Source organism: Falco peregrinus, chromosome 1, assembly GCF_023634155.1.
Source record: "Falco peregrinus isolate bFalPer1 chromosome 1, bFalPer1.pri, whole genome shotgun sequence".
Taxonomy (NCBI): Eukaryota; Metazoa; Chordata; class Aves; order Falconiformes; family Falconidae; genus Falco; species Falco peregrinus.
In genome coordinates this window covers 87367403-87380230 of record NC_073721.1, presented here as the reverse complement: position 1 = coordinate 87380230, position 12828 = coordinate 87367403, and the positions used below count along the sequence as shown (strand labels likewise).

The 12828-nt window shown below is 44.7% G+C and overlaps 1 protein-coding gene across 1 annotated transcript; it reads right to left on the bottom strand.

Annotated features, from left to right (window-relative positions):
- Nucleotides 1–2245: 2245 nt before the first annotated feature.
- On the bottom strand, nucleotides 2246–11312 carry PSMC1 (proteasome 26S subunit, ATPase 1). Its single transcript, XM_055800148.1, has 11 exons — nucleotides 11201–11312; nucleotides 10406–10459; nucleotides 9476–9572; nucleotides 8946–9070; nucleotides 8262–8447; nucleotides 7945–8073; nucleotides 6857–6953; nucleotides 6494–6683; nucleotides 5266–5417; nucleotides 3342–3496; nucleotides 2246–2543 (listed from the first exon to the last, which is right to left on the bottom strand). The coding sequence occupies exons 1-11, from the start codon at nucleotides 11201–11203 to the stop codon at nucleotides 2409–2411; spliced, it is 1323 nt and encodes a 440-aa protein (XP_055656123.1). The 5' UTR covers nucleotides 11204–11312; the 3' UTR covers nucleotides 2246–2408.
- Nucleotides 11313–12828: the final 1516 nt, after the last annotated feature.

Below are 12828 nucleotides of genomic sequence, written 5' to 3'. Positions count from 1 at the left end.
TTAGGAAAAAAGTATTACTAACAGCACTAAAACAATTGGGATCATCCACCTGGTGAGATCTGTGTACATGGAAAACTATGGCTGGAGAAAGCTATACAACCTATGGCTCAGTTTTGCCTGTAGCACAATACAGGATACAGTATGTTTTAGTTTGGGCTGCACCTCATTTATTTCTTTCCCTGCAATATTTAAAATAATCAGAATGTGTGGACTTTTACATGGCATTACACTTCTTAAGAGCCTTAGAATATTGCTGTGGTTGCAAATGATGTTGATTTTGCTAGAGAATTGATTAGTCTTTGTAAAAAAATACATATTTTCTTTTCAAAATCCATGCTTCTTCCAGAAGTGAGAGAGCTCCTGAATTGGAGGTAGGGCTGTGTGCTGCACAGTAACATTGCAAATTTTGTGTGTGTGTGTGTGGCTTTGTTCCTCCATCAAAGCAGAATGCCCTTCCCCCTGAAGACCTGGAAGGCACATGGAGAACAGGAGAAGCTTGGCTGTGCTCCTGTTTGTTTCTCTTCAGAGTATACAATCACAGAGCAGTCCAGGTTGCGAGGGACCTTGAAAGATCATCTGGGCCAACCTTCTGTGGGACAGCAAGCCTAGGTGAGATTATCTAGCACCCTGTTCAGCTGCATCTTGGAACACCTCTGGTGATGGCAGCAATAACTCGTTTCAGTCACTGTTCCATGCATCCCTGCCCCTGGGCCCCTCCCTTCGCACAGCTTCTCCCAGTGCTGCTTCCTTCACTGGGGGTGGGCGGAGGCCGCTCACACACCGGAGCCCCTAGGCTAAGTCCTGCCTTTTAATTCACACCCCAGTCACTTTTTCTGTCCCTATGGGGAACGTACTCACTGTTCACTTTCTCCTTTTGTCATGATCTTTGTGACTCACGTTCAGAAATGCTGGAAAAAGTGGCAGAAGGTAAGTTCTGCTGCAAAAAGTAATTTTCAGCTATGTTTCTTTTTTGGTAACCGTTGTGGCAGACAGTTCTGGGTTTAGCTTAATCCCTTGCAGCTTTCCTTCAGTCAGCTGAACGGACCTCTCTGGGGTTGTTGCTTCTAGCCAGCATCAGCAGCCGTGTCCCAAATAAAAAAAGCCTTGCTTGCCACACATCATAAAACTCCTCAGCCCCTCAAGCAATGATGAGATCAACTGCCATGATTAGAAAGTGCTAAAAAATTGCTGGCTGCTTGTGCCCTTTCCAAGGAGATGGATCTAAGGTTTATAAGAATGGGTAATAAAGCTTTGCTTGTTGTTTTTCTATCTCCAGATGAAAAACAACTCAATTTCAGGGTTCCTGTCATCCAGATTAAATAGACTCCATTCATCTGTAGGGTTTGTTTTTAACAATGAACCACATAATTTTTACATGGAAAACCAAAATCTCTTGGCCTTGCTGCTGCCATTGTTGTTTCAGCACTGGCAGTCAGAGGGACTGCGCTGCGTGTTAACTCTCAGATGTCTGTTACTGCCCAGAGCATTTGTTCCCACAAAACGTTTCCAGAACAAAGACTGCACATTGCTTAACTGCAAACTGGAACTTTATATAAGCCTTAAAAATCACATGTACAACACGTAGAAATTTAGTTCTTAGACCTTAACAAGCGCATGCTACACAATGCTCAATAAGCAGCATATGCACCACTGCAGCTTAGGAGTTTATGTCTATTTTGCTATGGGGATGGAGCTGCAGGCAATAGATTTGTTTGGAAGGGAAGAATTCATTTTAAAGACGACACTGCAGAAGTGTCAAGCGTGTGACTTGTAGTTTGAATTTACTCTCTGCATGTCTGCAGTATGACAAACTGTGCACCTCCAGCACGGGGGCTGTTCAGCGCATGTCCCTGAACAGTACGCACATCAGGCCTGGGGCTGTGGAGCCTCCTGCTGCGTGGGTTCCTTTCAAAGACATTCTCTATTGCAGTAAAGCAAACAGGTCCATGTAATGAACGTAGCCCTCTTAGGAAAACAAACTTGTAAACTCTTCACCATTACAACTACCTCACCCAAATGTGCTTAAGTCCCTAAACTATGAGTACTAATGAGACGAAGATGGATACTGCCCTGCCTAAGGACTGACGGGGGGTGCCTGCACCCCCTGCAGCTGTGGTGTGTCAGCAGCATGCTGTGCACCACGGAGGCAAGCACTCACCTGGCACTGGTGCTTCTTCTGGAGAGTCGGTCTGACTGAAGCAACAGACAGGTCCATGTACACAGCAGGTCTCTGCTGCCAAAACAGTTCAATTCATGAAAGTGTTTTATTGGGAAATGAAGTGTTACACTCACCCAAAACCCACTGGGATTTAACCTCTTCAAGAATGAAAATCAGCTAGACTATGGTTTTACACAAAGACCATCATCAACACAGAAAGAGTTCCTGACAGTCTGCAGAGACAGAGGACTTAAAGATACAGTCCCTCAGGGGTTCCCTCCTGCTTCTTATACAGAACATTTTCTTTAGACTTTTTGAAATCTTCATTTGTTACTTTCATTCGCCGTTCCCTCAAAGCCATCAAACCGGCCTCTGTACAAATGGCCTGCAACAAAGAAAGCAAGGGTCAGCAGCTACGCAACCCCTCCAGCCATACCTTAGAAGACAGCATCATCATCATACTGCTCCAACTGACTGTAGCAGAAGTGAAGAATGTTAATGAAATGTGCACTCTGAAGTTTGATGCTGTTCAGAAGCATGTGAAACCACCTAGCCAAAGCTCACCGAGTATGCCCTTCTGTAGTCAGAGCAATGCTCCCACGGCAGGAGGGCACCTTCGTAACAACAGTATTTCCCTCCTGCAAGGAACAGATGCATCCAGCTCTGTCAACAGCGGGCTGTGTTTACCCTTCTGCAGTGAGCTGATGAGTAACGTCATGTCCGGTTAAGCTCATTAGCGTGGCAACTCTAGCAAGAGCTCTGTCTGCTTCAGAAAAGCAGACATGCGTGTCTGGAGCTTCCTAATCTACAGTTGCACTTTTATCTGCTTGCCATGTAGTGCCGGATAAGAAGCATCTTCAGGGACTATCCTGAGTAATGTTTAAGATTAATCCTGCACAAATGTGCAAGACTCCATGCTTCGCTTCTAGTGTCCACTTCCATATTCAGGTAACAGGTACATACTCTTACTGGCTACCTCATAATTACAATAAATTTCCCACTTGTAAAACCAAGCACATGGCACTCATAGAAGGTATTTTACAGCCATCCAACTGTCCCTCAGTGATGTAACCACAGGTAATTAGAGAACAGTTTCAACAGACCATGCTTCCACATGCAGTAAAAAAACCCCAACTGGTTTGATTTGTGTTTTGAAGTGTAAACAATAGTGACATACACTTACCTTAATGTCCGCACCACTGAGATCATCTTTTGCCATGATCAGCTCATCCAAAGTCACATCATCAGCCAATGTCATCCTGCTTGTGTGAATTTGAAAGATCCGTTTCTTGGTCTTTTCATCGGGTAGAGGGAACTCTATTTTCCTATCAATACGTCCTGTGCAGAAGAAAAGTTCAGTCTTAGGTTTTTTGCATGCAGCTATGGGAAACAGAGCGGGAGGCACATTTCAAGGGTAGACAGACAGTCACTGTTTCTTCACACCACAGTCAATCATGTCTTGGAGTAGGTGGTGAGATCAGACTATCTGCAATGAACAGGAAGGTACTGGAGCTGAAAGACACCTGCAACGACACCACCTTTTTCAGCAGCGTGGTAAGAGACACCTCACCTGGGAAACATGAAAAACCTTCCCCGAGTCACGTATAAACGTAAAAAACTTGATGTGTCACAGCACAGAAAAGCAATAATCAAATACTTATGCTCTTGTTAATAAATTTTATTCTACTTGGAGATTACAGTTAGCTCTGAAGTTTTAATTTTCTGCCACGTACATACACACAACGGAGAGAATAAATCACTGCGGCAACTTGAAGAACCCTTCCTCCCTGTATGACCAATTTCCTAAAGAACACCCCCAAAACCCAAAGCCCTAACAGAAGAAGGAAGGTTCTGCATAAATAGCTCCATTGCAAGTCCCTACCAGATGTGTCCTTTATGTCAGCAGGGACTTTGGATGTTGTGGTACTCATTGTTCCAACTTCAGTGAGCAATCTTTTTGAAGATATTTTCCATCTCCAGATCACTCCTGTTTTTCTTTAGTTTTACAGTATCTTTTCTAAAAAGGGTCAATGGCACCACATATGATATTCCAGGCTACCACACACAACAGTAAATCGATCTACTGAGCTGCCAGAAGTGCCTTGGTTGCTCAAGCAATGGTTGTAATTTAAATACCCAATAGGTATAGGAAGCTTCCACTAAATTTTAGATCATCTTAGCTTGTCTCTTAATACTGGTATAGTATTCTCTCCTCTGTACTCTCACAAACAGCACTGGTTTTGATTTTGAGGGCGTAAGGCTAAGACAGTGACAAACCCAGACCTTTTTGAAAGAACACACTCCTCAGCAACTTCATACTGTGGAGTCTGTTTTTCTAAACTGCTTGGGTGCACACAGTCTAGTAGCTCTTCATTGTTCTTTGGCAATTTCATCTGAAGTTATCTTTACCTCTTCCACTGTAGGAGTATCTTTACCACCCTCTTCAGTACTCAGGATTTACTTGAGGACACTAGTGGGAGGCTTAGCTTTGATCTGTGTTGCTTCCTACCTTCCGATTTAACAGACCCCACATACCTACAGAAATGTTTTGGTACATTGTTAGGGGCCATCTAAAAATACTGCTTGTGCCTGTCCAAGCTCTTGGCTCAAGATGAAATACATGTGTCAAAACAAGGTACTACGCCCTCGCTCAACCCCCAGCCACAGTAGTATGGCAGGCTGGTAAGGAAGCAGATTTGTTTCCTTCCACCAAAACCCAGGCTCCCATTGTTAAGGCTTACGTCCTCACCTATGAAGCACAAGTGGTGCTGCCCTACCTGCCCCAGCTGCTGCAGAAGTGAACGAAACGCTCTGCATTACAGTCTGCCTTAACAATTACTCCAAATAGCTATGTCATCTTAATACAAAGGAAGAACATTCAAATTGTTCATGTATACGTAAGGGAAACCAACATACTACTTCTCTTCCACAGGTTTTTCTGCCGTTGGGAAACTTGTGAAGGGGTTCCAATTTTAACAGCCACACCAACACAGATGAGACTGTGAATGAAGACTACCCAGCAACTTGCGTTCTTTTTACCAGCCCATGCTTGAGAAGTCTTTCACAAAGAAAAGCAACTTAAACGTACACAGTAGGAAGACTCTTACCTGGCCTAATTAAAGCTGGGTCCAGCGTTTCTATTCTGTTTGTAGCCATGATAACTTTAACATCCCCCCGAGAGTCAAACCCATCCAGCTGGTTCAGCAGCTCCAGCATTGTACGCTGGATCTCTCTCTCACCACCTGAATTTGAGTCATACCTTTAAGAAAACAAGGTAGTCAGATAAAGCACTATGCAAATTTAAGAACATACTTCACATAACTGCCACAAATGCATAAACAAAATAGTATGTTGTGGGTTGGTTTTTTTTGCCTTTTTTAAACACCCATAACATATTTTTTTTTTTAAATTTAATCTTCACCTACAGAAAACAACAAAAAACAGGTTTTCCGAATCATATTGTGACATCTAGGTTAAAGAGACAGTGAACTGTTCTTGTAGCTGGGGAAAGCAACAGCAGTCATGTGAAGGAAATCTAGACTAGAAAATCTATATCCAAACAGGTCACCCATGTTTAGGAACAGTTTGAAGTGACGTAACATTTATGAAGAATTCCACGTTTCTTTCTACATATACTGAAACACATGGGGCAGAAGCTGCCTTACACTACAGCTTCAGGCTAGCAGCCTTATAGTAATATGTAAGAGCACCTTTTTATTTATTTAAAAACATTTGACTACTTTAAAGACTATTTGTATTGGACAGTTCCACCCAGCCTACAGAACTGTTGAAGTAATACAACTTGGATACAGACTGAACAATAGCTTAGTGTGGCACAAGCAGTGCTTCTCCATGACATCACATGCTGTACCTTACTATATAATATTCTAAGAATCTAAGTATTTAGCCACCTATCTGGAGAGGCAAATGATAAGTGGATATATCCTGTATCACAGACGCTGTGTTACTGCCGAATCACTGAAGCCGATTACTGTCTATTTGGATTTGCACTTGGAGGATACCATACGAACTTCTACACAGCATCTCTCTCTGTTAAGACGCTTTATCATAGAGATATTACTAGGTAGCAAGAGAACAGAGGTTAAGTCCCTGATGATATCTATTCAGTATGAAAAGGTTATGATGTATTTTAATTTCAAAGAAGTTATTTGAAGTTTTACTTGATAAAAAAGCTTATATCAAAAAGACAATTAGGAAAACGGTAGCAGAGCCAAGAAACGGAGTATCAATATGGTTGCATAAGAAGTGTTTCTAGGAAACCTTTTATTGCCCCTGGCAACCCTTGCATACAAAGCCCGAGTTCGAATACTGTACCTCTTGGTACCAATGGCATCGATTTCATCAATGAAGACAATTGAGGGCGCGTGCTCTTCAGCCACACGGAACAGTTCACGCACGAGCTTTGGACCATCGCCCAAGTACTTCTGTATAAGTTCCGAACCAACCACTCTCAGGAAGGTTGCCGAAGTCTGGTTTGCCACTGCTTTGGCTAGTAAAGTTTTACCTGTTTTTAATTGAAAAGAAATACTGTAGTTAGTTTGCAGAGGGAGGGAGGGAGGGAAGCGCTTTAACAAAATACGAAATTTGTGACAGACTTAACTGTGTTTTAATCCTAACCAAGCGTAATTTATTTCACTTGCGTTCGCTCAGCACAGTTGTTACTGTACTGTAAGATACCTGTGCCAGGTGGGCCATACAGAATGACTCCTTTGGGTGGCTTTATACCCATCTCTTCATAGTATTCCGGATGAGTGAGAGGAAGCTCCACAGATTCCTGCAGCACAAGAAAAACAAACCTGAGTTTTTATGAAGAGCGGGTGCTCTCCGCAGAAGTTCTGCAGGGATCTCAAGAGCAGCATTAATAAAAGTAATCAGGGCAAAAAACTTAACTGATTTCTAAACAGACCTTGAAAAGCATGTGTCTCTGCTGCCTCCAGTTCTAAAGGCAGACAGCTACTCTATCTGAACAGGTCTTCCCAGTGTTTCCACTCAACATGTGGAAAAGAACCAGTGAGTGTTCCCCCTTCCTCCAACCTCCTGACTCCCAAATGCTCATGGAGGACCCTGGCGTAGGAGAACCCTTTATGGAAGGATGCCTTCCTTTCAAGAGCATTTATGATTTTGGACACCTACACAAAGCAAAAGAGTTTCATTTTACCAGGGTTCATTTTACCAGATAGAGCTCTGCTGGTAAGGGAAAAAAAAAAAAACAAAACAGAAAACCCCAAACAAAAAACCAACAAAAAACCCCAACAATCAACTACACTCCCCCCAAACCCACCAACAAAAAAATCCCCCAACCTCCCACCAAAACCCCCCATGAACAAACAATATAACCCCAATGTTACAAACAATAAATGCAAACACAGAACAAGCCAAAAAAGCCCTACCCACAAAATCCTTAGATTGCATGGCATCAGACACTCAAAACAACCTCAGCACTTTTTACAATTTAACTCTCATCTTGCAACAATCAATAACTTTACAATTTGCAAAATAGTAAGGTATTGCAGGGATTGTTATGAGCTCAGGGCTCTCCAGGTTCCACAGCAACTGAAAAGTTTTGCGCGTACGGTTTGTGAATGGGTACTCTACCCACTGAAAAGATTTAGGTCCAGGCGTCTGCCTAGCCAAGTCAAACGAAGAAGTGCAAGACACAAAAGAACACTCCACGAACAGCAGCTGGTCCTGCTCTTACACTTTCGAGCTCCCAGCACAACAGCTACGTTGCTGGCTTAACACAGTAAATTAGTACAGCTGAATACCTTGATTTCTTGAATCTGGTTGTCAAGGCCACCAATGTCAGCGTATGTTTCTTGAGGAGCTTTCTCTACTTTCATCACAGTAACTAAAGGGTCTGTGTCATCCATCAGAACTCCTATCACAGCATGAACCTAATCCAAACATTAAGAGTTGTCAAAGAAAGCACGCAGCATTATTAATACAAGCTGAAGCCTAAACCCAATGCCATCTGTTTAGCTGTGTGAAACAAACAGCATTGGCTCTACTGTGATTCTCAGAAAGAAAGGCTAGTTAAAAACGGTACAAGAACTTTGTGCTTCATTTTATAAAAACAACTCACCTTATGATTTAGCAAAACAGAACAGCCTGGCTCTAGCAGATCCTTGTCCACAAAAGACAGAATACTGACATAGTGCTCTGATCCTACCGACGTGGACACGATAGCATGGTTGTCATCAATGATCTCCTCCAAGGTACCCACAGACATGGGTGTTCCCCTCAGATCATCCACCTTTGACCTTTCTTCCTGTTGTCAAGAAGAATCCAAGAAAAAACCCTCAAGAACACAGGCAAAACATTCTTGTACAACACCGGCTCAACAGTTCACAGCAAACATAACAGAAACAGTCTTTCCCCAAAAGGCATAAAAGCACAGGTCAGTAACAAATGCATTGTTGGTTTAGTTCTACCTGTGGATGTCACTATATAGATGTACATAGCTAGAACAGACTTTCTTTCTCTACTGATGGATATCTGGGAGCTGCACTTCAACAAACCACTAACAAAACAGAAGAAACAAAAAACCACTGTGGCCTCATGCTTGGGCCACAACCGTTACACCACTAGAAAAAAAATCCTCTGTTCTCTGGACAGTAGTTGTGATTTAATGAAGAATATTAATATACATGGTATTTGTACTGACTTTACACATTCATAGCACCTTATTTTGATTGCTTTTGTATGAAGCAGTTTAGATTAGAGCACTTATTGTAATATTAGAAGTAACAGTTCACTCAAACCTCACCTCTTGCTTCTCTTCCAAAGGTTTCATCTGCTCTTGATTTCTGATAAATTCTTCCTCCATTAAGAGGTAATCTTTAATTCTCTCCAACTTTAACAATTTGAGTCTGCACTGTGTGTGAGGAGTCACTGTAATCAAAGTACAATCACAGTATTTTACACCAAGTTTGACATGGTACCTATTATTCACTAATTCTTTACCAGAAATTCTGCTTTTGTTTTCTGACAGGAACTTCTATACAAGCAGCAGTATTTTACTTGTCCCACTGTAATTCTAGGTTAAAAGATAATGTTCCTCTGCATTTCTCCTCATTTCAATTTCTCTCTCTCTCTCCTACCCAGTAATCCATAGGCTGCATCTTGCATAACAACAACCTTAGTTTGTGTTTTTATGTTAGTTAGAAAAAACCTACATTTGGCCTTCTGTTTAATCAGTTATGACCTACATACAGCCAGATCTAGGGGAGAGGACGGCTCTGTACTTCTCAGTGAGGGGCCAGCCCACAGCACTGCTGGGGCAGGCAGAATCCTTACCCAGGGGGAGTTTGCTGGCAGCGTCTGGACCCTTTGTTTTCTTCTTCTTTTTCCCCACTCTGGTTGGAACAGGAGGTTCATATTTCTTCTTCTTATCCTTATTCATAAAGAGCATTCCGGGGGAAAAAAAAATCAGGATATTAACAATCGAAAAACACACACAGATGTTAGGCGCACAGACTGAGAGCTCAGCTTAAGGGTCTAATTATGATATATAGCAAGAAATACAAAATAAATATTATTCCTAGTTTTTAAAGGAAGTGCAAAAATTTCTTCTCCTGCTTATTTTACATTCCTCTCTTTAATTTAGATTTCTGTCAATTTTCAGTGAATATAGAACGTGTAAGGCTAAAGCCTGAAGTAAATCACACCAAAAAAAATCATACGTGAAAGGATAAGGAAAATATTGAGCCTGAACATTGCCGTTGCATTTTAATAAACACATAACACGCATTCAGTTTGCCAGCTTAGACATAGTTTGCCATGTGCATTACACTTCCATCCAAAAAGGAATCTGGAAAGGCCTCTAATAGTCCACCACATGAAGTACAGATCTTGTGGAGATGACAGCGTGATGCCACTTTCAAATCAAAGCCAGTTACTTAAGTGACAGTTTGAAGGCAACTAGTCTTTCCTAGCCCAGACAGATTTATAGTCTTATTCTTCTTAAGAATAAATTATTACTGAAATAATTTCATTTTCCTTTATAGTTAAGTACAACTTTCTGGTTTTGAACAGCAAGCTATTTTCTCCAATGTACATCCAAAAGAGATGACATTTCATCCAAGCTAGCAAAAGCATATTCTTATGCAGTTCCAAGTACAACAGCAGGAGAAAAAAATAAGTAAAATAAAACCTACTGCAACCAGCCTCTGTAGCACACTTGTACCTCGCCCTATCAGTAAAAGCATTTGTTTTGGTTTCAATTACCTTGTCATCCTTCTTGCCACCACCAGGACCATGCCCACCACTTTGGCTTTGACCCTGTGTAAAAAGAAAAACCACAAACCAGCCAAATGTAAGTACATTGCTATGAACCTCAACGCCTATGGACAGTTCCACGTAAAGAAATGCCATAATAAGGCTTCTCCTACCTAAACTAAGTACTAACATATACCAATTAAATGTCAAAAGCCAGTGAATTAAAGTGTGGACTTATGAGGCAGGGCAGGAGATGTTCACCCGTGTGGTTCTGACTCACGTAGCACTGCACTGCTTTGCTACATCGTAGTTTGAGTTCATTCCCTGCTCCCTTAAATTAACGAGCGCCACTAACCGCCGTGCAGCGCAAGGCAGCTCTCCTGCGCGCTCCCGCCGGCCCACTCACCTGCGCCCCCCGCCAGCCGCGCCCCGCAGCGCCGCTCCCCGCAGGAGGCCGCCCGCCCCCCGGCCCCGGAGCCGCCGGGCTCCCACCGCGGCGAGCCAGGCCGCGAGAGCCTGCAGCGGCACCGGGCCCCGGCGCGCCGCCCTGCCCGGCCCCAGCGCCACCGGCCGCGCGGCCCCCGCTGCTGCCCCGCCGGGGGCGGCCTGGAGGCCCAGCGCGGGCGGTGACTCCGCAAAACCCCGGCCGACGGCAGCGGGATGCCTGAGGAGGCCGCGCCGAGCCGTGCCGTGCCGAGCCTGCCCCCCGCTCCGCTCCGCTCCGCGGCGCCGGCGCGGCCCCCTCCCCTCCCGCGCGCGGCCGCGCCCCCGGTGCCCCGGGCCGGGCCCGTGCCGCCCGCTCACCATCGCGCCGCGCCGGAAGTGCTGCCCCCCCCGCGCCCGGCGACGGAGGCGGCGCCGCCGCTACGGGCTCCGGCAAGGGACAGACAAGACGGGCGGGGCGAAGGGCGCGACGCCCGCGTAAGCGGCGTGGGTCACGTGACCCCGCGCGGAGCCTCCCGGGCGCTGGGGCCGCCGCTCGGGCTGTCACGCCGGCCCCGGGCAGCAGGGGGCTCCCTTGCCGCCGCCTGGGCGCGCCGCGCTCCCCGCCGGTGCCCGTCGGCCGCGGGGCTTTGGCGTTCGGCCACCCCGGCGGCCCGGCTGTCCCCCGCCTGCAGCCGGTCCAGTCGGATGCGCGGGCGTCCTCCTGGCCGCAGTGAACCGCTTGGTGGAGAAAAAGCGACTTCTGCCCCGCTGGGGGCCACTTCGTGGTCACATTTCAGCTACTACTTCAGCTGCAATATCTTCTGAGTACAATTTCAGATTAATAACACTTTTCTTAACAGGAGAAGCATTTCATAGCGACTAAGTGGTGGAGGCATGTCCAACAGCCTGCCAACAGCGGGACTTGCTTCGAAAGCATGGCACTGCCCCACCACCGAGACCTAGAGGAAAGCAGTTCGTTCCCTGTGAGATGTTTCTCAGGTATTTTTACAGTTCACATCAATACAAGAAGCTTATGATACGTATTAAAGCTCATAATGGCCAGTTGCCGCAAGGTTAAAATTCATAAAAATGGTGTTAAAACCTCTGAATATGCTGGGAAAGTATGCCTTAATCCTGGTGGTTTCGCTTATGTCCCTTAAGCACTGCTACTTCACCACAGAGAGATGGGTCTTCCTGGAAAACCCAAAGCACTCTGGCTGTGTTGTGCCACAAGTGGGAACGTTAGAGTTTGCAGCTCTTGCCTGCTTTGTATGCCTGCCTGGGCCGAGGTCCTGGTCCCATCAGGTACCGTGGGAGGTTCTTTAAAATATGCTGTCAGGAAGAATTCATCAGTCACAACACAGCCTTGCACATGCTGCAGACTCTGCTTTTAATGTGTAGCCTGGTGCTGTGGAAGAAGGTATGTGAACACTGAAGAGGACAGAATTTTAAAGCTCAGGAGAGTAGCATGAAGTATGGAAAGGAACAAAACCAGCTCGTGTTTTACAACACCGATGGAAGGATCTTTTACTGAGACTGTGTCTGGTACTGAGTACTGCTTGTTTTCAGAGTGCTACTGGTGCTGGTGGTTCTCCACCTGTAGTGTGAGCTGCCATGTGTTTTGACTGTTCCAGCAATATAAACACACATTCATTCTGTGTATAAAATGCCCGTAACTCTTATTCCAAAAGTTTGTTTTCCTGTAACGTTTTCCCACCTGTGTTTTCAAAATAAGTGAAGACATCCAACCTTGTTTTAAAGTTATTTGCAGAGGGAGCAACCAGATAAGCTTCTCAGTAATTAAAAAATGGAAATACAAATCAAAGAAAGTGAGAGTTGGTGTGGGGTTTTTTATGTCTAGGAATGAAATCTAAGTTTCAGGAGTCTTAAATGCCAAGCAAGAAGAGACACTGTGACCTTTCTCTTTGGACTTCCTGCTGTAATCTGACCTGTGTGGGAGTGTAGAAGCAGAGGAGGAAGAGTGGTAAATATTCTTCATGGCCTAT